Source organism: Cryptococcus neoformans, chromosome 12 (assembly GCF_000149385.1).
Source record: "Cryptococcus neoformans var. neoformans B-3501A chromosome 12, whole genome shotgun sequence".
Taxonomy (NCBI): domain Eukaryota; kingdom Fungi; phylum Basidiomycota; class Tremellomycetes; order Tremellales; family Cryptococcaceae; genus Cryptococcus; species Cryptococcus deneoformans.
This window is the reverse complement of record NC_009188.1, coordinates 291,513-317,607: the sequence shown is the minus strand read 5'-3', so window position 1 is coordinate 317,607 and position 26,095 is coordinate 291,513. Positions and strand designations below refer to the sequence as shown.

Here is a 26,095-nt window from a genome sequence, read left to right as displayed (position 1 = left end):
GCTGGGCAGAGAAAATGGCATAGAATGGCTCAAAGAGCAGATTAATGGCCTGACCAGATATAAGTCGAGCGTGATCTAGCTTTATGCTGCTGTATGTACATATTATTTTATATGTCGAAATGGGCCCTGCTTTATGTTGCCAGAAAAGTACACTACTTTGATAAAGGGGAATGCCCTAGTCCATTGCGAACGAAAAAATGCGCAAGCGGCGAAACGAGGCATAGTATAGCAGGAGACTTCAGAGAAAAGTGTTAATCCGAAGACAACAGCTGTCTAAATGGTTGGCGTCAAAGGAAGGTTCGCATTATTTGGTCTGGCCTGACTGCATTTGATTCCAAAAGCGCATAAGTTTGCATTAGAACTAAAAACAAAGCATGATTATTACAGTTCATTTATTTTTTAGATTGATCGGCATGCATGCAAAGTATACGTGCAAGGACAACGGTAACCTGCAGGTGTGACCGATAATTATAACCATTTGTTGAGAATGAAGAGGTGAGGAGAAAAACAATGGATGACGGGAAAAAAATAAAACACTGAGACGGCGTGGACCGCCGTCTTATTTACTTCCGTTATCCGCCAAAGTGGAAATTGCACATACACCGACAGGGTATACTGTTGCCACCTTCGGGTCGGCATAAGAAAAATTGGAACAATACAGAGAAGATTAGCATTGCCCCTGCATAAGGATGACAAACTCGAGCAGAGAGGAGGTTCTTCGGAACCAAATATTTTTTGCATCTTGAAACTGTGCCCTATATGTTAAGTTAACTGAGTTTTCATATTTTTCTTGAAGACTGGGATGTCCATAAGACTTAGCGGTCCTTATAAACATAGGGTCGCTCGTTAAATCTGCCGTGGAGACAAAATGTTTGGCTCATGGTCGCGAAATTTGAGCTTTACCTGGCGGTTGTTCCAGGTCCCTTCTTATGGTAGGTTTTATCGTTGGGTTGTACGTTTCAAGAGTACTGTGTCTACTTTCGCAATGATTTGCCAGTTTGTTCACGGATGGCGTTACAAAAACATCAAGAAAACGGAATGCACATTGCTGAAAAGTCACTTAAATGGGCTATGCGGGATATGTGCATTTCATGAGCGTTCTGTGGGCCACACTATATCTAATCCTGAGTAACCGCGGCAAACAAACCTCCCAATCTTCGTTCATACCATTTGAGTCAACATTCGCCTTTTTCGCCTTTTGGCATTGCAACTTACTGTATTCCTGATTTTGATAGCTGCCAACCAGGCTCTGCCACCTTCAGAACCTTTGCGGTCCCACTTGATAACAGTGCTTTTCTCTCTGGGGTGCCGGAGAGTTCGTGACAAAAAGGGAAATCCGTGTAGCCAACTTCCGGATCTGGGAATGGCCCGTAGAACCGTGGTCTTATGTATTGGACGAAAGGCTTATCGTGTTTTAGGCGATAGACGAGCTAAGATGGTTGGATCAGTAATGCGAATCTCGACTGGATGTCATGAGACTTACGTCTGGATTAGAAGTGAAGTAGCGCCCGAAAGCCACAACATCCGCTTTCTGCGTAGGCAAACAAGTCAGCTTATGGGGTATACTGTTTTAAGGGCGAAATGTTTACCTTATCCTCCAAAACTCTTGACTTCCTGACATTGTCAGCATCGTATCCACCGGCCACAATGACGGGTATACAATTTTCAAGAGCGTTCACAAAAGGATCCAAAGTTACGTCTTCATTATTTTCTCCCAATTCAGCAAGCTTGTCGGCACCTGACCTTATCTCATCATATCGAGGCTCCATGAAATGGACATATGCCCATCCAAGGCCTTTGATATCCCGACATAACATCGTCCATTGTTCAACTCTATTATCTCCTCGCGCTTCATTGAAAAATCCGTACGGGGAAAGCCGAAGACCGAAACGATCAGGTCCTATAACTCGAGTGACTGCTTGACATATTTCAAGGACGAAGCGATTGCGGTTTTCAGGAGAACCTCCGTACTTGTCATCGCGCCGATTGATGTTAGAGTGAAGGAATTGCTCTGGCAGATAGCCATTGGCACCGCTGCAGCCGCACCATGCAGTCAACACTGTGATATCGACCATATCTAGAGTCAAGGCGTTGCTTACTGTATTTCAACTCCATCGAAGCCTGCCTTGATACAGTTCACTGCCGCTTGAGCATACTCCTTCTTGACGCGTTCAATATCTTCAAGCGTCATAGGCCTAGGCTTAAGCCCCGGTAAGCCAGTAAAGGACTTGACTATAGGGACAGCTGAAGATGATATGATTGCGTATTCATTTTCGACCATTCTTGTACGTCCTTGGTGCCAAACTGAATGACATCTAGGTTAGCTGATCTGAGCGCAATCCATGATAATTTTACACTTACGCTGGGCCACGAAAATCCCTCCAGCTTGGTGAACAGCATCTACAATCGGTTTCCAGGCCTCAATCTGTTCTTCAGTGAAAATTCCAGGAACCGCACGTGCATCAGCAGCCTTTGTAGAAAGTGATTAGTGTGGATCATTGGCAAGGGGTGGAATAAGCAGATCCACCTGTAGAGAGATTGGCAATGCTTCACTGATGACCAGACCTCCTTCCGTTGTCCTTTGGGTGTAATACTCTGCCATAAGAGGGCAAGGGACATACGTGCCGGGGTTCAGATTTGACGGAACAGCTCTGTTCCTGGTCATGGGTGCCAAAGCAACTCTATGTTGGAGCTTCATCGCTCCAAGAGTAATGGGCGAAAAGAGGATGTCGGTGGCCTCGGCAATGGGCATCGCGATGGTAAGTTGTGATGAGCTGATGAACTCCTATGATGATTTTTTGGAAGGTGAAAGATTCCGGACGTGTTGTTAGATTCTATCGACATTTCTCTTTCACAATTATATAGCGTAGCCATTGCTTGCCCTGGTAAACAGGGTCCAATTTGAGTCTAAGAAAGATTCGCGCTGTCGCTGTCGTCGGTCATGTCTCCGAATGGGATTCAGTTTTGTTCCTAAAATAAATAGAGCACCAACAGCGAAACGGAGTGCTAACCACTTCCGTGGACCACCAAAAGTGGTACGTAATAAGCCCGGAGATCAGAAATGCCATCTTCTGCGACAACCGCCGACAAAACAATTCGGAGAACAACAACAACGAATACCCACCACCACCATCTTCATCCTTTTGGCTCCTTGCCGACAGCTCTATCAACGTAGTGGCTTGAAGACCTGAGGAGAGGAGGCATGTGTCGAGCCTAAGTAGTCATCAAACTCAATCCGAGACATGGTGTCAAAAATGAATTCGGACGTTTAAACAACCATCTCGAGTCCGCGGGGTGCATAGTAGAGTCTTCCATTCCTGTCTCTTTTGAAAAGGAATTGCTGGAGGTCGGAGTCACCATCGGACATGGGAATAAGTAGCCCAAATACGCCGGCATACGCACCCCGATGTGCCGTTATGCCATCTGCGTGCCTGTGGTGGCCTTTCAACATGGTCTACTGTTTCATCACAACACTGCATACAAGTACTAACAAAAAATGAATGAGGGATTGGGCAGTGAATGAGCAGATGACAGATAACTATTTCTGACTATATATCTTTCTTTTCCCTGACTGCGGGTTCTATCCAGGTTTAGAAGTTGTTGTCTTTGTCCGCGAATCACGATTTGTTTGGATTACAGACGATGGAGATCTCCTCGTCAGAGCTGAAAAGCGGCAAAAGAAGGTCCTGGTAGTCTTCTTCCACTAACCTCTGTAGTTAGCAATTGAAGCGGCCTAGTGAGTAGTGTTACTAATATATTCCCATCGGCATCCATCTCCCGAAACGTATGTGTATGGATCATCATCAGAAAGATTAGGCGACACTGCATTCTTCTAGAACGAATGGTGAGATACTAGTGATTAGGGACGACCAAAATAATGTTACTCCTTTTCTGATGTTGGAAACCCAATCTAACGGAATAATCAGATCATAAATGTGAAATAACAAGGTAAACATGGCTATGAGTAGTTCGTTTGTTGTGTCTGCATGCTAGAGTCTAGCATTTGACAAAGGTTAAGAGAAACGAGAAGCGATATGGGGCCTAAGCACTTCGTTCTCAAATTGTTTTCAGGAGGATACATGGGTAAGTTTGACCTCGCATCTCTCTGCAGCATGACTCTGCGATGCTGATGGCGATTGGTAGGTGAGGATACGAAATGTTGCTCATGCTGCGTGAGTCGTCTGCTTTTTCACAGCAGAGCTGATTTGTGCGATAGTGCAGCTGCATTATCTCCATCGTTGAAAGCTGGCTCAGTTTTTTTAACAAATACGTCTAGTGAGTTTTGAACCAGTGTGGTTAGTCTCATAAACTTATGCCCTTCCATCCTCAGTATTAGAATTGGTTGGTAAAGCTTGATCGATAGAAAATTGTAGCTCACATTTTGCCGGGGGTGGATCGGTTTGACATCGTTAAGTTTTGAAAGGCGCTAACTGGCTAATAATGGCCGCTAACGGACAATGTTAGACACAAGTGGACAAGAAGTCTGGAGATGTCCAAGAAGGGCCACAAATTAAAAAGACAGGGTGAAGACATATATCAGCGAAACAACCCTATGTTCACACATCTGAAAGGTATTGCCGCACTGATCAATGATAATGTGGTAGGCATGGCTCTCCATGTGTCATGTATCGGAAATGCAGTTTTATGTGCAGGGTTCAGTTACATGTACAGAAATGATTAGTGAATCGTTTTCCAAGTTACTGAGGAAAGAAGACGGCTGAAGACTTGCAGTGATCAGTGGGTCTTTCAACATCGACCACTGGTGGGACTGGTCAGACATTCCTGTTGCCCATTATACGCATGTATAACTGCTGATCATCACATGTCTGGATAGGCTTATACCCCTCTATTCGTTCATTCTTGCGCTTAACATGGGCGTTTTCCTTGACATCAGCTCTGGTGTGTTCTGCATGCCCAAATGAAATCAAAGGTGCCTTTACTGATGTTCGCGTCATCTCAGGAGGCGGGCGTTCCGATTGTTTTTGTTTGTCTTGACAAGGATCCAGAGCATTTCAAAGATAGGAGCCCAAGCTTCTACCAAGCAAGCATTAATGAAGAAGGGATTGGGAGGAAGGCTGACGGAACCGTACCAAGGATCTTGCCTGTCATCCCACATACTTTCAGGCTGTGATGTCAGGAGCTACCGAACCACTTCCTCCTAATGAAAAGGCGTGACGCAGGAGTCCTGGATGATAGACTAAGCTGTCTTTGCTGGATGATCATGTGTTTTGGGCAATTCCGCAATGCCTTTCGTTACGCTTTACTCTTTGACGGAAGTTCTTGGGTTAGAGTTGCGGGTTTTGCTGGTTGAGCCTTAGCCTAGACACGGTGGCAAGTTAGTATCATAGGTCGTATAGTAATCAATCATAGCCATTATGTATAATTGTTGACAATTGAGAGATGGGAAGAAGAGACGAAGCTGATGCGCGAATGGAAAGGAACGGATTGTTTGCAAGGTGATGCGTAAAATTGCCTTTTCAGGAAATTCTGCTGCAGGAGTATATAACAGGGAAGATGCTGGATCCGCCCTCCCGCGCCCCCGCTCCCTCCTTTTTGCTCCCTTGCTAGCTTTCGTCCTACATCCATCTTCTTTCATCCTCTTATCCACATAATTACGCAGCACTCGCTCAATCAGCGACATCGTTAATAGACACGCATAGCGTACCCTAGAAAATTTAGCCCTCCGAATCAAAGGATTGACCACTCAAAAGTAGCCGCCAAATATCATCCTCTTATCTCTCGCCACCAACGTGCAACATGTCCGGTCTCGCCCTTCCCAAAGCGTCCAATGCGGGCCCGTCCAGCTCAAGTAGCAAGCCAGAAGGAATTCAAACACTTGATGGAGAAGGATCTCTCGCCACAAGACCACCGCAAAAGGCTATTGCTAGTGTTCCGGAGATTACAGCGGTGGATGGTCTAGTGCCAACCTTACAGTGGGTATTACAACGTTTGTGGCTGGGATCTTTGCATATAGGCCATGGTGTATGAGTGGAATAATTTGCATGGGATGGAACGAGAGACGAAGGAAGAAGGAAGGCTGCGAAAGGTGACGGCGATGAACCACCCTGTGACGGAAGTGTTGGGCCATCCTAGCCAATGCCTTCGTTGCGAATGGACTCGCCGCTGCACTGTTGCTACCTGGTGGCGCCCGCTGTTTGTCTCACGTATGAGAAAGTTCAGTGGGTGCTGACTGCGTGTCTTTTGCAGAAACATTGTCGCCACCGTCAACCTCGACTGTCGTTTAGACTTGAAGACTATTGCCCTCCACGCTCGAAATGCGGAATACAACCCAAGAGTATGCTTTTCTCTGTCCTGGAAGAAGCATCAAACTGATGTATTGTTTAGCGTTTCGCTGCCGTTGTCATGCGTATTCGTGACCCAAGAACAACGGCCTTGATTTTCGCTTCTGGAAAGATGGTCGTCACTGGTGCCAAGTCTGAAGACGACTCTCGGTTAGCATCTCGTAAATACGCCCGAATAATCCAAAAGCTTGGTTTTGAGGCCAAGTTCGCCGAGTTCAAGATTCAGAACATGGTCGGCAGTTGCGATGTCAAGTTCCCTATCAGATTAGAAGGTCTGGCATTCAGCCACGGTGCATTCAGCAGTTACGAACCGGAGGTGAATCCTTCTCATAATTGTCTGAATTGTTTTCTCACATACTTTCAGCTGTTCCCTGGTTTGATTTATCGTATGCTCAAACCCAAAGTCGTCATCCTCATCTTCGTGTCCGGCAAAATTGTCCTCACCGGTGCAAAAGTCAGAGAAGAAATTTACATGGCGTTCAACCAGATCTACTCTGTGTTGCTCGGTAAATTGACCTTTCCCTCATATGTGAAGGCATATGCTAATATCTTCCTGTGCAGAATTCCGAAAGACGACATAAAGTCTCGGCTGACAGGCTTCTCTTTCATTACCATCCTCTGCACCGCGACCTGTACTGCCCCTACATCGTTGAGCATAACATTTGGGTTTCAAGTTAATCTCTTCTTTTTTGGGCGCCGCGCCCACCCCGGTCATCCCGATATTGTCTATCACATTAGTCATATAACGTACTTCACGAAAAAAAAGCAATTATCCATACTGGTGACAACCACATTGACAGTCCCCTCAGACTATACACAGTTTTATCGTCTGGCATGTAATTCTGTTTCGAAACTGTAGTGATTGAAGCCGTTGCAAGTATCCATTTTTCTGCTGTCTAGTTCTACTCGGGCCTCAATTGTGCTCCAGTTATTATGTGACCAGATTATGAAGAATAATAAAAGTTGTGACCCTAAATAATTAATTACGGCTATCAGAGACGGTCACGTCCGTCATCGCTATTTTCGTCATCACTTGTACCAGCCCGGCCACCGGCCATCCACGCATTCCTTTATTTCTCCTTTTTTGATCTTTTTTGCTCTTGGTTGTACTTACAGGCAGGCATAAAATGCAGGCCACCCACCTCATAGTTCTAATACATGGCCTGTATGGTGACGTGCACAACTTAGACGCCGTCAAATCAGAGCTTCTCGCACTCGCCGACCCCGAAACATCCAACATATCTGACAAGGGCGCAAGTGGCGCAGAGAAACACAACAGATGTATACACAATGAGAGACCAAAGAAAAGGATGGAGACTGTCGTTTACCTGCCCAAGTCTATAAAAGGGGCTCATACATGGGATGGGATAGACGTTTGTGCCCACCGAGTGGCTGAAGAGGTGCGTCCTTGATCGCCTCTGTTCAATAGCTGCTGTTTAGTGAAGTCTGACCATTGATTTAGCTGGACTATGAGATTGAGAGACTTCAAGATGAGGGTAAAGACATAGTGGGATTCAGCGTTGTGAGTAGTTGCAATATAGTTGAGAAAGAGACCGCAATCGCTTACCTTGCCAATTCGCGTCGACAGATGGGATATTCTTTAGGAGGACGTGCGTACCACAAAGAATTCCTTGTTCACCACCGGTGCTACCAGCGCTCACATACCCTGTAGTGATTGGTAGATACCTTATTGGCCTATTACATGCTCGACAGCCTTCTTTCTTCGCCCGGCATCGACCAGTTTCATTCTCTACAGCAGCAACTCCCGTAAGCTTTTACCGCACTAGCTTTTCTGCCGCTAACAAGGACGCCTCCAGCATCTGGGTGTACTCAAGTATGGTACAAAAACCAATACCTTTGTCCACAGTATAGGAAGGAAACTTTTTAGTCATACAGGAAGGCAATTGTACTGCATGGATCATGAAACTGAATGGGGAGGACGGAACCTGCTGGAAGTCATGGCCGATCCAGGTAGGTGCTATAATTAGTCCATTGCCAGATAGTCCCCAAGTCGCTCATTGTTCTTCCCCTAGATGGCATCTTCATCAATGCCCTTAGGCTATTCCCAAGGTCCATGCTTGTCGCCAACGGGTACGCAGTACTATACTCTTGATCGAACTGCAACATTCACTGACATATGATAAAACTGCCTGTAGTACTCGAGATCTAACAGTCCCTTATCCGACAGCTTCTATATCACCAGTTGACCCTTTCGACGACTCGACATACCTAGACATTGAAATTGATGAGAACAACATCATCCAGTCATACCGTCACATCCCTCTTGATGACGACTCGGTTTCAAACTTTGGAAGTATCTCCACTAGTACTACGCAACGAATAGAAAAAGATGAAGAAGAAGTGGAGGTACTTGTTACTACTATATATAAAAAACCTGGACGCATCATGAAGGTCAAGAAAAGATCGCCCCCACCTTTTCCGCCTGTTCTTATCTTGCCTTTGAGATGGCCTTTCAACTATGTGAATCACCCTGCTGCCATCGTGGAATATTTCTGACTCTCTTTCTCCCTCATAGAGTTTACTCCCTTTTATCCCTGTCTTGTTACCGTTATTCATTCTGTACATGTGAATACCCTCTCTATATGTTCAGTGAAGTAAGGGGAATAGTGCTGATTGTCTTCAGGACCATTATGATCACGTGGATCACCTTCCATTCGTGAGAATTATCTGTGGTGGCCGTTTTGCCATTACTAATTTCCTTGCAGCCGGCGACGGGTGCAGAGTTTACGACACAATCAGATTGAACGCCAACCTCTTCTTTCCTCATCTTCTTCAATGTCATCCACCCCTAGCTCCTCTTTATCCGACATGACTTCCTCTGTGAAGCAGACTCTATACGAGCCGATCAAGGCGTTGGAAGATGGCACTAGTACCCCTCCCATGGCTGATCCTCTACCTACCGGCTCAGCACCGCAACCGTTACTCACCCCTCATCAGAAAATGATGGTGAAGGCTTTGAACGAGGCGATGCCGAATGCGAAGAGGGTGATCGCCTGGTTCCCTTGGGCGTATAATGCCCATGCCATGCTGATCTGTCGGTACGTAAAGGCCGGATCAAATGAGTATGCAAAGCTGACGTGGAGTGTATGGTAGATCGATGGCCCGCTTTCCATGGCAGAAGGATGGGCTAGGGGTGGTGCAAGCTTGGGCAAAGTTTGCGTTTGAAGCAGGAGAGGCAGAATGTCATGCGAAAGCTACTGGGGCTGTTGCTCATGGTAACACATGATAGATCGTTCAGATTGTTGCGCAACATCTATAGAGCTAGAAAGATCTTCAATCATTTGTAAATGCATCTCACACCCAATAGACAATGTTATACTGCAGTTGATTTAAGCAATTTTTGAGTCTGTCCCAGTGGTTCCTTCGTCATCCATGCGATTGGGTTGTCGGACTCATCAATTTTGACACCCATCATAGTTGAAGTCCTCCCAATCTACTGTTCTGTTTCTCATCACATACTTCTCGTATGTAACCCCTTGCCAGCTTTTTATACAAGAAATATGCAGTATCAATGACGCCGTCTAACTTTAGTAGGCAGCAATTTCAGATCCTGAAAAAACGTCGAACGCGGCGGACAGCGATAAATAAACTGATAACCAATCGGTCGGACCGGAATGGAAGAAAGGCACGATAAAAATGAACGAAGGTTGATGATGATAAGAATGCGGTCTCCAAATGATGATGATGTTAAATCGCCGCATATATACGGCACAATATACCCAAAGGATAAAAAATCATAGTAGAGTAGATCAGACCTGAGGCTTGACATTTTTCAACCACATGCATCCATCTTTCTGTTATTGGCGACCAGTTACGTTAGTTTGAGACATCGGCTAAAAATGGTGTGCCGAAATCTTTATATGTATACGACGGTTCTTATTCAATAATTACGTAAGCGACGTATGACGGTCACCATGTCACCATGTTCGGATGCGAGTCAACCCGTGAGTCGCCTTGGGCTACCGTACCTACACTGATTCGCCTCTATGGCTTTCCCAAGAAGTATCATCAAGACACTCGATAAGCTTATATTAAATAGCACCATTCGTACTATGTCCACCCAACACGTCTTCGGTACTCCGTCCACCTCCTCGGACCCCGCCTTACCCTCTTCTGCTCCCGAGACTGTCAAGCTCACCACCCACAATCAGTACCTGACTCCGCGACTGCTCGCTTCCGACCTCTCTCCCAACCCTCTTTTGCAGTTTAACTCCTGGTTTGCGTCTGCTCTCCAACCCTCTCAGGGCGAAGTTGCTGCAGGTCGCAAAGTCAATGAACCAGAGGCTATGACTCTGTCTACCGCTACCGCTCAAGGTATCCCTTCTTCTCGAGTAGTGTTACTCAAAACCGTAGATAAGACGGGCTTCGTCTTCTTCACAAACTATACCTCACGGAAGTCGGAAGAACTTCTTGCAAACCCTTACGCGGCACTTACGTTCTACTGGCGAGAAGTATCAAAGCAAGTCAGAGTGGTGGGTAAGGTCGAGAAAGTTAGTAGGGAGGAGAGTGTAGAGTACTTTAACACCCGACCAAGGGGCAGTAGGATTGGTGCGTGGGCGAGTAAGCAAAGTCAGCCGGTGGAAGAGGGTCAGTTGGAAGAACGGGTGAAGAATGAGGAGAAGCACTGGGAAGGGAAGGAAGTGGAGTGCCCTGAGTTCTGGGGTGGTTGGAGGGTCGTTCCATTGTGAGCAATCTTTCACCTCATGCATGACCTTCTAATTGACTTGGTCTTTAGCGAGGTTGAATTTTGGTCTGGACAGCCCTCTCGTTTGCATGACCGATTTAGGTACACCCGACCAGAAGGAAGTGAAGGGGAGTGGGAGATTAAGAAGCTTTCTCCGTAATCTATCATGGTGGTTTTAAGGAGAGGATAAAAATGTTGTCGTAATATCTACAAATAGAATAGAAGTAAGTGCCGCTGCGATACAAGCTCCAGAAGACGTGACCTGACCAGTTGTCCAGATATACATCTCAGTGTACGCACGATTGTTAGACTTTATTGCAATCACATGAATGAATAACCGACTTGAATCCCTTCTCAACTACTAGTTCCTCGTCTGCTATTCTTTTATGCTACCAAACCCTGTTTAGTTCGAACCTCTTCTCTCTAGTGTACGGATAGCTCCCTCCCTCTATGGACAATCAATCGTGAGGCCCTCCAGAGTATACCTGATGGAATTTGATCCAATCTTCATTCTTCTCTGCCCGTGTTGAAGATGACAAGGGTGGTCGGCAAGGTATAGTTGTGCTTATTGAAGCGATTAGTTAACATGGCAGTGTTGGACGTGGTGGACGTCCCGGATTGTGCTTAATATGTGGTCAAACCTTTTTACTGATATTTGAAAACGGAACGCCAGTGGGGGATGAACTTATGATAGTAGACGTGTTAACTGACGCAGGGTCGCTGCTCTGGGAGAGCCTGTTTGCTAGCAGACGTTTGAATTGATTGGTTCAGGCATTATTCTGCCGGCAGTGTTCAATTCTAATATATCGTGGAAGAAGGATATAACAACCAGGGCTACTGTCTGTTTTTGTTTATATGTCCAGGTGGAATGCAAGTGCACACAAAGAGCTGTTGAGTCGATTATGAATCGGGACATTGGCAGAAATGGTTCGAATTGGACAGACATGCACTACTTTCCTTTTACAATAATGCAGGATCAGTTAAAACCTTTCCGCAACTGATACATACTACATCGATCAATGCAGTCAATGATCGTCAAATCGCTTATCTGTCATGCCTTTTTCCATTCTCTAGGTTCTATCATCCCTATTTGTCTCCCCTCTGGTGCCAGGTTCTGTTCGCATCAAATTGCCGATCCCCGATAATATATTCCTCCACTGGAGGATACTAACTGTGAGCTTCGTAGTATGATCTGGTGGGTGAAACCTTATTCAATCTCAAATTTCTGCTAGTCAGTGGTGCAAGGAAAGGTCGACAACGGGCGACGGCGGTGGATGCTGGGTGGATTGCTAGGTAAGTTGGGCCGATAAACACTGCCGTGGAGGCGTTGAAGTGAGTCTGCGTCGTTGGTGGTGTAAGCAGAAATTGTTTATTCGTCATAAAACCGTGGGCTATGCAGGTTTAGGTTTCTAGTTATAGTCCGTGGTGCCAAAGTGGGAGCGTCGGATCTAGAGATACTCTGCTCTAGTATGGATACTTCGTTGAGAGGCTTTGGAAGGCGCTGCTTTTATCCAGTCAGTCGTCATTTCAGCATTACACACTTAGTAAAATATAGGTAAGCAAGGATTCTCGTACGTTAGTTTGATGGTGATGAGTGTTTGAGCATCCAGGCTTCAAATTTTTTTGGATATATGTATGTAGATCGAACTGCAGCGAAACATATGAAGGCGATTTCTGTTGATGTGGTGGTTGGTATTAATTCCTATTACCTATATTACTGTTGTCTAGCAGACAAAGAACGTGGACCTTCGCTGAAGGGACCACATCGCGCTGTCCGCCCAGAGGGACGTTGTCGGTATATATGATCTAAACAGCCGCAGTTAGATCGCCAACGAATATTCTATTTTCCCGTCCGTTTATACAACCTCTTTTTCTTTTCACCCATGTTCAGCTTCACTCGATTCCAGAAGAAAGTCCGGAAGGCCATACCTGCCGCCCCGGTTCTGGCAAGACCCTCTTTTATCATGGAGACTCGTTCCCGCTGCTAACCGCCTTAAGGGGCGATAACCCAAAACCCCAGCGCATAGCCGCAGCACTCCTCGTTTCTTCCTGCAGTTTCCAGTGTTCTCGCTCGGCGGCCCTGTCCATGCTCGCCTCAATCTGTAGCCGACGACTCCACTACCAGCCCGCCAGGCAGTGGGGGAAGAAAAAAGAAGCGAAGAGGGGCCCGGTGGAAGGCTTCTGGCCGGGGGGATTAGTTTTAATGTTTGGAGCCGTCGTCGCGTGGGTTTTTTAGCGCGTCATCCGTTGGCCTCTTTCAGTCCAGACAATGGAAGAGCATTTCACAGTCATCTTATTTTGTTTTTGCATCTCCGACATCTTTCACCTGGTAAGAAACCGAACAGCTACGGCTACTGTCACCAACGCCTCACTCGTCGTTAACCACCCCTGCAACATTCGCGACCACTTCCCGCCAGTACAACTTGTCACTCATCAACAACACATCTTTCAATGTCCACGTCATGATGCACGCATCGAAACATAAGATGGGTTTCTCCGACTTCAGGGACGCTATACTTATACAGCCGCCTTCTTTCAAGAAGAAGAAGGAATACGTGCTTGAAGAATTATTAGGCAGGGGAGGATTTGGCAAAGTTGTCAAGGCTTTGTGGACGCCGCCTGAAAGAGAACCAAAAGAGGTAGCGTTAAAGTGGGTATTATTGTAATCACACTATTAGCTATTTTTGGCTTACACCTATAATGCAGGATAATCAACAAGAAGCTAGTTAAAGGCAATGAACAAGCCGTTCTCGACGAAATCTCGGTTCTCAAGCATCTCGATCACCCCAATATCGTTCACGTATGGGATGATTTTGAGTCGCGCGACAAGTATTACATCGCATTTGAGCTGGCTGTTGGTGGTGAATTGTTTGATAGGATTTCAGAAAGGGGCAAGTTTACGGAAAGAGATGCTGTGGAGTGTATCCGGTAAGGAATAAATGACCGCGAGGGGATGCTAGACCTGCTAACATCTTCTGTTTCCCAGACAAGTCCTCCAAGCGACCGCCTACCTACATGAGCACAATGTTGCGCATAGGGACCTCAAACCAGAGAACATCCTGTATAAAACCCGCGATGCAGACTCTCCCTTGGTTATTGCCGACTTTGGTATCGCAAAACACCTCGAAACGCCAGACCAGGAGTGTTCGGAAGCGGCTGGTAGCTTTGGGTATGCGGCCCCGGAGGTGTTGCTAGGGAAACCACACGGGATGAAGGTGGATTGCTGGAGTATTGGGTATGTCCATCATTCACCCGACGACGCCTAAGATCATTCGGGGCAAAGGGAATTGAGAAGGCTGACCTGCGTGTGCATAGAATCATTGCGTACACATTGCTTTGCGGATATCCTCCTTTCAGGTCGGATGATAGAAATGGCTTGTTGCAGGAGATGACGCGAGGAAGGATCATGTTCCACGACCGGTACTGGTCAAAAGTATCGCGTACGGGTAAGTGCACATTCCTTTTCATTGATTGGAAATGTGGATCATTGTCTGACTGTTGGGGTCTTAGCGAAGGATTTTGTGAAGGACATGTTAGAAACAGACCCTAAGAAGCGATCCACCGCTGCCGATGCACTCAACCATCCCGTAAGCAGATTCATTCAACTCGGCACGAAACGAAACGCTGATGATCTCAACGACAGTGGTTGACGTCTGGCCAAGCGACTGAAACTGATCTGTCTGCTGCCATCCGAGACAACTTTGATGCAAAGCGTAAATGGAAATCTGCTCTCCGCGTAAGTATCTCCTCGCTCAAAACGGCCCACTCTCTTTAACCTCTGCTCTTCGCATGTAGATAATTCAAGCCTCAAACCGAATCCGCTCTGCATCCCGTTCTCGCTCCCCTTCCCTGTCCACGAGCCCCCCTTCAACCGCCAACACTGCCAACCCTTCTCCAAACTCCGCCTTATTCGTTCCCGAGGTACCACATGTTCTCACCCCGCTGAGTATGACGGATGAAGATCCCATGAGTGATGAACACTATTACTTTTCCGCGGATGATCAGGGCCATACAGAAGAAGAAGAGGAAGCAAAGGTAATGACGAGGGGAGGTAAGAAGAAAGCTGGTAGTATGCCTGTTGGTTCCGGCTCAGGTGTAACGACGGGGACAGTGACGCCATATACCACTGGGAATGAAGGGTCAAACACTCCGAAGCCCACAATCAAAGTCATTGATGGTAACGGAGAATTGCGTCCAGAAGAGACTGATATGCAAACACCACCGGCTACTGCACCCGTGGGTGCGGGGATGATGGGTAGTATACGAGGAATGATGGGCAAGTTGAGTTTATGATTTTCCTCTAAAGACTCTTGGGGAGGGAATGGAGCGAGAAAAATGTTTGTAACGAAGAAGACGACGGAATTTGAAGTTGAATTTTTGCGACCCAGCCTATCACATCTTGGGGATTTAGACTATTGTTGTATCCAGTTTCTTTGATCATGCCGTCCGGATATGGGATCACCTATACATGCATCCTTGTATCCACCGCACTGAGTTACCCAAAATTTTCTAACTCCATACGTATGATGACGAGTGAGCAGCGAGTGAGCAGCGACGAGTGAGCGTTTAGCGAAGTGTTATGTACGTAAACAGTTCAGACAGGACCCCCCTCCCAACAAAAATCGCATTGAACTTTGCTCGCCTCCACCTCGTCTGTAACATTTTCGTCAACAAATCCATCTCTCACCACCACCAACGAATTTTCAGCGCGTACACTTACAGAACCACATACGTACACAGCTTCCCATCATGCCTCACAAGCGTGCGTGTTCTCTGATCTGTTCGATGACTGAAGGGGCAGTAGACTGACTGCAATTTGTACTTAGGCGCCAAGAGATCTGTTAGGGAGGCGGAGACAGCCAAAAAGTGATTTCATTTCTTGCTACCTTCAATAGTAATACCGTACTAACACATTCCGCATCCGCCCTGCTCATTTCTACTTCCATTATGCCAAAACGACAACTGCAGAGGCAAAAACCTTCCCCCATCGTCTGACGGGAACCCCTACGACGACACACCCCGCTCAGCAGCGCGTATCCTCAATTCATTTGCTGTTCAACAAAAGTTTCACGAATCCGGTCGAAAAACCAGTGAAGACACTGGTACTCCACGGAATTCCGCCACTCTCGGGGTGAATGGGAAGGGTAAAGGGAAAGAAAAAGAGGGTCTTCCCAAAATATTACCGCAAGAGACTCTTGCCGAATACAATCGCCGTATCGAATCGCTTCTCCGTCCATCTGTATCACAAGCCATCCAAAAAGCCGAATCCATCCGGGCCGCTGAAGCTGCAGACTTGAAACGAACAAAGAAGGAGAATAAGAGACGAGCAAGATTGGAAAAGCTTGTGAAGGAGGGCAAAGTGGATAAGAAGGTTTTGGAAGATTTTGAGAAGGGTGTGAAGGAGAAAAAGCGCAAGAGGGAGATGGGAGATGAAGGGGATAGTGAAGAGGAAAAAGATGAGGAGGAAGCGGGAGCCAAGTCCAAGCAGGCGAAGGAGACAAAGACGTTTGCACCGATGCCTCAGCCTAGAAGACTGAACGATATCGTCCAGGCGCCACCGACGTTACCTACGCTGCGCAAAGCAAAGGACCAGAAGGAGGGTAAAGGTGTATATGGAGCTGTGGGCAATGGCGGCAAAATGCCTCTGAATGCTGGACAAAAGAGGATTCTCGAAGAAGAGAGAGAACGGGTTGTCAGGATGTACCGCGAGATGAAGGCTGCCAGGGAAGCAAAGAACAAGAAATAGATAATGAAATGTAGATCTCAGCCTTGTGCCTGTACATGTACCATATACGCATTTTATCTTGGATTGCGTTTGAGCCATGGCATTCATCTGATAACAGTTACAAACCCCTCCCATACCGTGCCTGCTCCATCCCTCAAAGTCCTCTCTCGGCACTTTTTTTGATTTACTCGAGCTCCTCAAGGTCGCTCTTCTTCACCTCAGCCTCATCAAAGTTGTCCACCAAATCAGGGATCTCGTCATCACCCTCACCCTCCTTAGCTTCACCTGCGCCCTCACCACCAGAGCCGGCGGCGGCAGCAGCCTGTCGGGCGGTAAGAGACTGGTAAGACTCGGCAAGTCGTCGGAGGTTGGCAAGAGAGTCGGGACCGAGTTGGTTGAGGATACCGGGAACGAGTTCAGTGAGCTCCTTAGTCTGACCGGGACCGTAGATGGCGAGGGTGTTGGAAGGAAGAGCAGCGTGAACTTGGACTATTTTTACGGGTAATAGTCAGCCGCGCGATCCGAGAGTTATAAGCTCCACCATCCATTCCCTCTACTCTTTTTGCTGATCTGTATTCTCCACTCGTCCACTGGATAACCACCCATCCTTTACCATCCTTTCTTCCACGACTGATTAAAACTTACCCCTAGGAGCGCCAAAGTGGAGAACGTTGCCATCCTCCTTAAACATGTTGACCTCCTCAACACCAGTGATGGGCTGAACACCGAGCTTCTTGAGAGCGGCCTGGAGCTTTCGGTCATCACCCTGAGAGGAGGTGACAGACTTCTTGACGACCTTTCGTCGGGGAGTACCCTTGCCGCCTATCATTTAACCCATGTGGTTTTTCGTGCAGGAGTCAAAATAGACAGAGTACGTGAGCGTGAAAGGAAGTAATGTGCAATTGTCAGCACTTTTTCTCGCTGAATTCCCTACTGAAAAGAGGACTCACCGATTCGGACCTGCGACTGGAGCTTGGCGAGCTTTTCCTTGTCCATGATTGCTATTGTTGATGAGTTGTACGCTGTACAGCTCGACTATCAAACCCGTTTACCGCAGTGAGACCCAGCCCGGCGTTTGGCGGCGTTACTCCGATCCCGCGGCATTGTGGCGTATCACATATCATTTGACCGTCATGCATCAACCTTCCAAGACTGTGCCATGTTATATAGATTGATTCAGCCAAGAATGACTATTATGCATAGGATCCTTCCGTCTGGAACTGTTGAATCTCTCTAATGAGTAATCGTGACGTTTATTAAGGTTATCTGAACGTTACGCTTTGAAGAGCGGAGCGAAAAAATCAGCGGCCTGTACCATGACACGTCGAATTGTCGCAGACGAGCTTCATCACCGGTCTATCGAGTACAAATTAATATCCCTCGCTATGAGTGGCTTTACATAGTCGCCAGTGAATGAAGCAGGCATCCATTTTTTGCGAACATGAAATCAACTCGAGGACGCAAAAGAGGACAAAAGAAGTTTAAGTGGGCTGCCGTTCTTACGTAACGCTTTGTACCATTTTAGGCTCGCCAAGAGCTCCTGACGCGCCTAAATACGCGACTGCATTTGAGCTTGCTTGGCGCGACTTCATTGGACCTTCACATCTCCATCTTCTCTTCTTCAACCGCTTATAATTATCTCGGAAATGCTTGCCCCACGTACAACCCATATTCACCGCACTTATATACACCCTACAACTTCCAAGGGGAACGTTAACAAAGAAAATGCCCATGCTCTTCCTTCCAAAACGCCCTCTCGGATAGGTGGGAAACAACTCATTGGCCCTGCAACGGGTATGAGAATGGCTCTGGGCGCGAAGACTGAGGGAAGGGACAGAAATGTGTTGCGGCAGCAGGGTGAAGGTAAAGGAAAAGGCCGAGAAGTAGATGATATTGGTACGTTATGCCTGAGTGATGGTGAATGTTCACTGACAGTTTGTGTTTTGGTACCCAGAGCCTAAACGGCTATTTGTTAACTCCTCTAAAGATTCCATCCCGCCTTCCAAATCCCTCTCATCTATGCCTCCTATCCCTTCCTTACCCACACGCACGCCCGCTCCGCGACGTATCGCCCCTTCGCAATCTCAAACTCTCCGCACACCCGCACCGACCTTCAAATTCGTCGAACCTCAACCTACACCACTCCCTTCTGCTACTCGAACTGGCCGACGATCGCGTCAGTCACTTTCAAGTACACCTGGAAAGGGTGATCTGGGCTTAGACAAGCAGAAAGGACAACAATTTGTCACACCCGCGCCAGTTAGGTGGGAAGAGGATTTGTCGCTTGGTAGTGTGGAAGTTGAACACTTGGAAGGTCTGGAGGAGCTTGAGGAAGAAGAGGATGGGGAACCGGAATACATGCCTCCTCCTGTCCAAGGTCAGCTTTATTTCATTTCCGCATGATTAACGCAAGGCTAACTAGCAGTTCAAGAACTACCATACGATCCCGGATGGGATGTTCCCGACCTTAAAGAGATCTTTGGCAAAATCGCAACTATGCCACTACTATTCGGTATTGGTAACGAGATGCCGGAACCTCCGGAGCTGATCTTTGAGGAGGAAGAGGTTGGTCCTCTTCGGCTTTGTAGTATGTACACCTTTCTATGATGACTGACCTCCGGGAGTTAACAAGAATCCATAGAGGACGACGATCTAGAAGAAGACTGGTTGAAGCCAAATATAGCAGACCATTAAGATCATCAATAACTGCCAGAATCCCTGCCTTTATGATGTAGACGGGAACGAAGAGCCTTAGCATGCGAAGTAGCTTTAACAGAACCGCCATAACGATGGGATGGATGTAGGTCGGCCTGCGCTTGGAGAGTAATAACCCCGTATATGAACTGTGACTTGTTTGACGAAGGGGAAGTGATCAAGTAATCATACAGTGTTTTGTATAATCGTGGAGAATATGTTGTTTGATACCGCCCATTTGATTTAATGATATTACCACGAACGATTCTGGATACCTATGCGATGTTTATGACATGCTTTACAGTTGACAGTTATGAGTTTGCTTTCCAATGCCATCGCATATATACGCATGTTCGCCCAAATAGAGCACTGCCATGGATGAATAGTATCGCTTCGTCATTTTCACGAAGCATAAGCCAGTTACCGTGGCCACTTGTAGATTTGCATCTAGGCGATGTTGATGGGGGCTCTGTTTTTTTGTTTACTAGACCTTTCTCAGACAATTGGTTGTCTTCGTCCAGTGTTATGATCATGAGCTTTAACAGCGCTTGTCACCAAATCGGGACGATGCACTCCTGTCGTAAGGGCAGCTGATAGTTGTGACTGCGATTAATGTCCTCATGCTTGACAACCTCGATCATTCTAGTTCACAAGCACTTCACCGGCCGGCGGTCGATCCATTTTCGGTCCAAAAATGCGATATGCACCTGCATCACCTTTTCTCTATATGCCCTAAATCATCTCACTCATCACAATCCTTTCTCTCTCAAGCGACACCAGCGCCGGATTGTTGGTTCACCAAGTGCGTCAAGACCTTGCCGACGTCGGGCTCTGAAAGGTTGGCGAGTTGAGCTTCTGATTCGACGCCACGTTCTATACACGATGGTCTCTCGTCAGCTGAAATAGCTCTAGAGACGATTGACAGGGGCAAATCGTCATAAGCGACGCACCAAATCGAACGAAAGCACGGGGAGAGATGTTGCTTGCTTCACGAATGAGGAATTTGAGATCAGGGTTGGCGGATTTGACAGCAGGATATGAGGACTGGACGAATTGACTGCAAGTGTTATTAGCCCTATTCCGCTTCCCTTCCACCCCCTTTCCCCCTACTTTACTATCCACTGCTTCAAATTTCTTTATCGAGCTCAACTGGCCATTTCGACAAGAGCGACCAAAAGAGTGATAAACTCACCGAACACCAGCTGAGGCGGCAGAAGTTTGGCAGAAGTGAAGTCGGATTTCCTTGACGGCCTTGGGAATCTGCTTTGCGAATGAAGACATAATGATTAAAAAAGGGAAAACGGGTTTCGTACGAATGTATGGTTGTCGATACCTTTATGCGAAATGGAGGAAAGACGATTCGATGAGGGCTGAATTATCAGGATCATATTTCATTGCATGAGCCTGATTTCGAGAACAAACTGAGATCGGGACACAGTCTGAGTACTAAAGTAGTTACAGCAGTACGGAAAAGAATAATTAGCCCATTTCAAATATAAAATTCACTCATTCAAACACAGAAGAAGATCTAATCTGGCCACGCCCACGCATACACCACCGATAGGAGTTGCTGTGCCATCGTGTGAGATATGGCCGAAGAGCTCCTGACTGTTATGGGGAAGGTTTAAGATGACGTAACAATTCTTCTCTTGAAGGTTGGCTTACGTACTCAATTTTCAATTTTCATGACATTTTTCCCACGGTCGTTATACCCTAGGACCTTGGGACATATATAAATCGATTGTATCCTCAGTTTCTCTTCTTTTTCTTCATCGACCTTACTCTGCAGGATCTCTGTATAGTAATCGTTCTTTTTTGCTAGTCCACACTAGCCACATTTTCCACGTCGAGGGGATGATCTAGTTACCCGCTCCGCTCTCTCACAGAGGCATTTAGCCATCGGTCCTCTCTTTCGAGTGAGGTTCCGAGAGGTTATCGAAGAAGCTGGCGGTCGCATACCTGCCAACCCTCCGGGGAAGGTATGGGAGCGACCGTGGGCTGGAGCGGGCTTTCTGATCGACGTTCAATAGGTTTCTTTTTACCAGTATAGTTTGGTGAGCATGAAGACATCGTTCCACAAAAATTTTTAGTTTGGTCTCTATTTTTATTTGTACCTTTAATCATCCTGAGCGCCGCCATGATTGCACGTGTAAGCATTTCGTAGTACATCATTCTTGCTGAACAAGTTTAGCACTCCTGTTATTCCCGTTCGGTCCAATATGCGGAGTAATGAGCAGGGAGTAATGAGCAGGCGGTTTATAGAACATTCAAGGGCCGACAATGATTGGCGACCGAGGACTGCAAATACAACCTGCCCTCCTGCAAGGAACTCCATCAGTACAGTATCGATGTCATGCTTGATGCTGAACTGAAAATTCCAAAATTTTCGCCTCAGGGAAAGTCTTCCTGTGACGGTAGCTGCTCATCATCCCCTTTGAAGTTCCATACTCAGTTCTTCTTCGACTAGCGGGTACTCTCTGCGAATGTATACCGCCATGTCTTCTCATTGTCAACTCGCCAACAGTGTTCTCGCGCAATTGGCTGAGACATTATGGGTGGTCGAGGTTGGGAACGAAAACGTGCAAGTGATTTTTTTTATCATGTGCCGTGACAAATTATTGGACTAATCCATCAAAAATGATAACGCAAAAAACCTTCAGCATTGTCCAAGGGAACGATATCCTGATATGACATTTTGAGCTTTTTGGCGCAAGGGGAATATTTGCGGCATACGAGTTGGTGTCGGTGGATGACCCATAGCTGCGGGATTCCATTTCATATCTTTGAGAATTTTCGTAGCTTGAGCCATGAACTGCTTATTAAATAGTTACGGTGTGACGGAACTGAGCTAAAACTGAAGGCATCTTGGACATATCTTGTAAGGACGAAGGTTCGGAGAAGCATGGGGACAAATAAATGAAGACGCCTTGGTTACTGTCGATTATTTAACAGTCAGGGGGTTGATTAAAGACGCGTCGCGTAATTTGTTCATCTTGGGGGCAGGGTGTCTAGCCATGCTTCATCTGTCTTCTTCCTCCATTCTGACGTCTGATTTCTTTCTTCCTCTCCACAATTTGCCACCCACCATGGCATCTTGGGTATCCACATTTCGCTCACCATCACCCTGTACAGACGATGAAAGTTGCCACTCCGTCAAAGTAGGCGCTGGCGCAAATACAGATCTCATACATGATCTGGACCTTTCATTACGTGACGATAAGGCCGTGTATAACCCTAACCCATTTACGTTAGCGAAGAGGAAGAGTATGAGAGGTGGAGGAAGAAAGATATCAAATGGTAAAACTTTCGACCAAGCTTAGATATAGACCAGAAAGCTGAGGGACTGTTTCAGTCATTTCGGCAGAGGATAGGATGAAAGATGTCGTGCCAGCAGTCAGTTCTACGCCCAAAGCCGCAAAATTTATTGAATATCTGAAAACTACATCCACTCCTGAAAACCAAGAGAATGCAAACTCAAGTAATAACGAGGACCTTTCTGCGACGGCCCGACGCGGCCCAAAACCTGCTGTTTGGAATTACCTGCCACCGCCTATCGAAGAGGAAGTGAAGCCACGCAGCAAGAAGAGCGGATGGGTAGACAAGGACGGTAACCCATTGCCTGATGCCCCTCCGCGTAAGAAGTCGATAATCAATATCATCGAGGAAAAGGAAGCACAGGAGGAAAAAAGGGCGAAGAAGGCCGCCCAAGCCAAGGAGAAGAGAAAGAGGACCATCGAAGCAAAGAAAAAAAAGAAAACTGAGGAGAAGATTGAGTTTGGATTACTCCGTAAGCTGGTTTATGTGCTCGCAATACGATCACCAGGCTTACATCTCCTCAGCCAAAGGTGCGGGTCCTACTGAAGAATATCCCATCTTGCTCGCTCTGGATAAGCAGAAATCCCTCCCGACTAAATCTCAAGCAAAGCTGAAAAATGGCGAAGTCACCCGCTCACCGCGGCCTAAGTACAATATCATTGAGGATATCAATGACCTTGTTTATGGACCTGCAAAAACAAGGAACGGCAAAGGCAATACCGCAACCGACCCTATCGACCTCGACCATTCGTCTGAAATTAGTGATCGCAAAAGTCGATCGGATGGATCTACTTCAACATTGATAGGGAGCAGCAAGGCCAATAAGTCTGGTGTTAATGCACAAATCGGCAGGTTCTCAGCATCGAAGGCATCGACTCAGCGCCGTTTACCTTTCAAGGAATCCTATCCTTCATCAAGCAATCGTGAAAGAAGCCAACTTGGTAGTCCACCAAGCCTCAAACAACCTCAAGGACTAGGAACGCCTCATACTGATGATACGGCCGTCGGCTGTGACTCGATGGAACACCCCTCAACAATGACTCGCATTCCATCTTCGGTGACTCAAGCAGGCGATAAATCAACTACTACAGCCAGTGGTCTCCCTTACAGTTCACCTTTGGCCGGAAGGGGGACGATATTAGGTCATATAAGGGGAGGAAAGTTGAAAGGGAAAGGTAAGCTGATTGAATACCTGCCTGAGTCAGATTTGGAGCCGAATTTGGAAGACTTTAAATCGCTGGACGTGGAAAGATTAGAAAGAGCCGCGGAGAGTACGAAACATCGTTACTGTCATGTGTCAGATCGATGCTGACATAAATACAGCTTACCAATCTAAGGAGATTCACAATCCGCCATCCCCCATCATTGCTCGCCCCGTCCCTCGACAGTTCCAACGTCTCGTCCCGATCAACCGCTTCCAACCTCCATCTCGTTCTCCCAGTCCCATGTGGTCAACTCTACCTGTGCCCTCCAAGCGCAAAATATCTTCCCCGTCATCTTCCTCAAAGGATTCAAAGGCCTTCACTTCAAACAAGTTCCGTGTTCCATCGCTTTTCCCCACCACTCGCAAACGCTCCCCGGCTCAATCCCCTAGCTCGCCTAGAAAACTTACTAGACTCACCTTTTTCACGCCTACTTCGAAAGAAGAAGACGCTTGCCGACCTATTCCCGAAAGATCGTTGTACACCATTAACACAATCCGAGGTACCACGTACGCCCCGTCGGTCGTTCATAACGATATGCCCGGAGGTAAAAGTCATAGGCTCGTCGGTATCAAGGGCAGACTGACCCTTCCTCCTGGCCGAAGCGGATATCCATCAAGAACCAACACTAACGGCCTAATGACGACGTGGAAGAACAAGAATGATCAGCAGACCCAAATATCTCAAAATGGATATAGTGGAGACCCTGCTTATGACTATCGCGATTACCAAATTCGAGCGGGGCCGTCGGGGACGGGGAATGATTATGACGAGGGATGCGAGGATGAGGCCCAGGGGGATAAGGAAGATTGGCAGTCCGCCTGGAAGAGAAGGAATAGCGGTGGGACTGGGGTGGCGCCTGGTCAGATGATGGGTAGAAGGAGGTTGGAGCGGACCAGCATAGAGGCGGATGAGATGGATGCGGCGGAGCAATACATCTTTCAACCTCATGAGAGGTACTAATTCTCCGGGATTCTTCTGCCGAGTGGTCAGAAGTGAGGCGGATGGGGGTTTAACTAATCTTCAGGGATTAGCTATTATGCTCACGAATTTGCTATCTAACTGCTGATACAGTTGTATTTCAACTTGCCTCACTAACCTTATGTTGTTTACGGTTTCCGATTAAGTATCATTCATTTTTCCTTACCGGCTCAATATTTATACTTACTTTATGCCAATTTCTCGGCCATGAGCTCATCATCGGTTGTGCATTTGAAGATTGAATGGGTCTATATCCTTTGTGCATGGCGATCTGTGATTATTGAGCGAAATGCCATAACTCTCTTTTTTCTGGTGGCTTTCTCTAAGTAGGTTGCTAGACTAACATACGTCATCTATGGCTAAGACATGCAAACTGTGCGTATCCAATCTAATTTGATTTCTTTCAGCCAAAATTGGAAGTTTCGCACCAGCTTTGCCCTTGTTGACAATGCTAGTCACAATTGTTGTTCGTGATGTAAATCTCATAGAAACAAAAAAAGGGCATATAGTGCGGCGAATACCGCGACGACGTGTCGAAACACTACTACTGTCATTGGGAATAATTTAGTCCTGCACGGAATTCCGGGTAGACAAATGCTTCCGTAAAGGTTGTCCATACGGATACCTACGGGGACTGGCCGTGAAAGGTGATCTGCAAGTGTCCACGGGAAGGTGTCAATGGGGGAGAAACTGGGGCAAGCGGGTGAGGAGGAAGGGATTCAAGAACAAATGGTTCCCATGTGCCGTGTGGGGTATACTGGTGCGTTTTCTGTGGCTGTTGAAGAAAGGCCGAGGACGGGAGGTCGGCGGCAGTGACTGAGGTAGGAAAGACAACATCCCTTGATACCACGGCCTTTTCCGTCCATAGATCCCAGACTCGCCAGCTGGTGGTATACGGAACATACGAAAGAAGACGCGCGGAGTGAAAACGAGGCTTGTGAGCTTATTCGTCTCAAGAGTGGATTCGCACGTAGCAGGGAGCACCAAAAGGCTGGAGGTGAATCAGAGGAAGAGGAACGGCGTATCCTCGCCAAATGTCTTGTTTGGGGTATCTGTCCGGCAGGACCACAGGGGTTCTATTCCGAGTTTAGACTGAGTACGCAACAGCCTCGGCCCAGAATCGGTGCGGCAACCCAGCAGCTTGTAGAAGGGTACGGGCATCATCAAAGAC

At 47.0% G+C, this 26,095-nt stretch overlaps 10 protein-coding genes across 10 annotated transcripts; 7 read left to right on the top strand and 3 right to left on the bottom strand.

Annotated features, from left to right (window-relative positions):
- Positions 1–1,118: 1,118 nt before the first annotated feature.
- Positions 1,119–2,752, bottom strand: CNBL1040 (hypothetical protein; the record flags this gene model as incomplete). Its single annotated transcript, XM_767396.1, has 7 exons — positions 1,119–1,155; positions 1,216–1,430; positions 1,484–1,531; positions 1,590–2,034; positions 2,100–2,304; positions 2,362–2,470; positions 2,528–2,752. The coding sequence occupies 7 exons, from the start codon at positions 2,750–2,752 to the stop codon at positions 1,119–1,121; spliced, it is 1,284 nt and encodes a 427-aa protein (XP_772489.1).
- A 3,005-nt stretch (positions 2,753–5,757) lies between these two features.
- On the top strand, positions 5,758–6,883 carry CNBL1030 (hypothetical protein; the record flags this gene model as incomplete). The annotated part of the gene is made up of 5 exons (XM_767395.1): positions 5,758–5,933; positions 6,208–6,295; positions 6,346–6,618; positions 6,667–6,808; positions 6,864–6,883. The coding sequence occupies 5 exons, from the start codon at positions 5,758–5,760 to the stop codon at positions 6,881–6,883; spliced, it is 699 nt and encodes a 232-aa protein (XP_772488.1).
- A 546-nt stretch (positions 6,884–7,429) lies between these two features.
- CNBL1020 (hypothetical protein) lies at positions 7,430–9,549 on the top strand (the record flags this gene model as incomplete). The annotated part of the gene is made up of 11 exons (XM_767394.1): positions 7,430–7,702; positions 7,765–7,824; positions 7,891–7,912; positions 7,975–8,069; positions 8,120–8,273; positions 8,336–8,393; positions 8,459–8,783; positions 8,839–8,888; positions 8,947–8,979; positions 9,029–9,361; positions 9,417–9,549. The coding sequence occupies 11 exons, from the start codon at positions 7,430–7,432 to the stop codon at positions 9,547–9,549; spliced, it is 1,536 nt and encodes a 511-aa protein (XP_772487.1).
- Positions 9,550–10,309: 760 nt separating this feature from the next.
- CNBL1010 (hypothetical protein) lies at positions 10,310–11,167 on the top strand (the record flags this gene model as incomplete). The annotated part of the gene is made up of 2 exons (XM_767393.1): positions 10,310–11,007; positions 11,059–11,167. 2 exons carry the CDS (start codon positions 10,310–10,312, stop codon positions 11,165–11,167), a joined length of 807 nt encoding a protein of 268 aa, XP_772486.1.
- Positions 11,168–13,469: 2,302 nt separating this feature from the next.
- On the top strand, positions 13,470–15,300 carry CNBL1000 (hypothetical protein; the record flags this gene model as incomplete). The annotated part of the gene is made up of 7 exons (XM_767392.1): positions 13,470–13,657; positions 13,714–13,935; positions 13,994–14,242; positions 14,323–14,453; positions 14,518–14,594; positions 14,651–14,743; positions 14,803–15,300. 7 exons carry the CDS (start codon positions 13,470–13,472, stop codon positions 15,298–15,300), a joined length of 1,458 nt encoding a protein of 485 aa, XP_772485.1.
- Positions 15,301–15,756: 456 nt separating this feature from the next.
- Positions 15,757–16,753, top strand: CNBL0990 (hypothetical protein; the record flags this gene model as incomplete). Its single annotated transcript, XM_767391.1, has 3 exons — positions 15,757–15,769; positions 15,834–15,873; positions 15,976–16,753. The coding sequence occupies 3 exons, from the start codon at positions 15,757–15,759 to the stop codon at positions 16,751–16,753; spliced, it is 831 nt and encodes a 276-aa protein (XP_772484.1).
- A 163-nt stretch (positions 16,754–16,916) lies between these two features.
- CNBL0980 (hypothetical protein) lies at positions 16,917–17,728 on the bottom strand (the record flags this gene model as incomplete). The annotated part of the gene is made up of 3 exons (XM_767390.1): positions 16,917–17,221; positions 17,378–17,554; positions 17,683–17,728. 3 exons carry the CDS (start codon positions 17,726–17,728, stop codon positions 16,917–16,919), a joined length of 528 nt encoding a protein of 175 aa, XP_772483.1.
- A 650-nt stretch (positions 17,729–18,378) lies between these two features.
- On the top strand, positions 18,379–19,426 carry CNBL0970 (hypothetical protein; the record flags this gene model as incomplete). The annotated part of the gene is made up of 4 exons (XM_767389.1): positions 18,379–18,628; positions 18,687–19,109; positions 19,164–19,319; positions 19,365–19,426. The coding sequence occupies 4 exons, from the start codon at positions 18,379–18,381 to the stop codon at positions 19,424–19,426; spliced, it is 891 nt and encodes a 296-aa protein (XP_772482.1).
- Positions 19,427–20,192: 766 nt separating this feature from the next.
- On the bottom strand, positions 20,193–20,707 carry CNBL0960 (hypothetical protein; the record flags this gene model as incomplete). Its single annotated transcript, XM_767388.1, has 3 exons — positions 20,193–20,299; positions 20,377–20,483; positions 20,619–20,707. The coding sequence occupies 3 exons, from the start codon at positions 20,705–20,707 to the stop codon at positions 20,193–20,195; spliced, it is 303 nt and encodes a 100-aa protein (XP_772481.1).
- A 2,091-nt stretch (positions 20,708–22,798) lies between these two features.
- Positions 22,799–24,906, top strand: CNBL0950 (hypothetical protein; the record flags this gene model as incomplete). Its single annotated transcript, XM_767387.1, has 3 exons — positions 22,799–23,213; positions 23,266–24,012; positions 24,065–24,906. The coding sequence occupies 3 exons, from the start codon at positions 22,799–22,801 to the stop codon at positions 24,904–24,906; spliced, it is 2,004 nt and encodes a 667-aa protein (XP_772480.1).
- Positions 24,907–26,095: the final 1,189 nt, after the last annotated feature.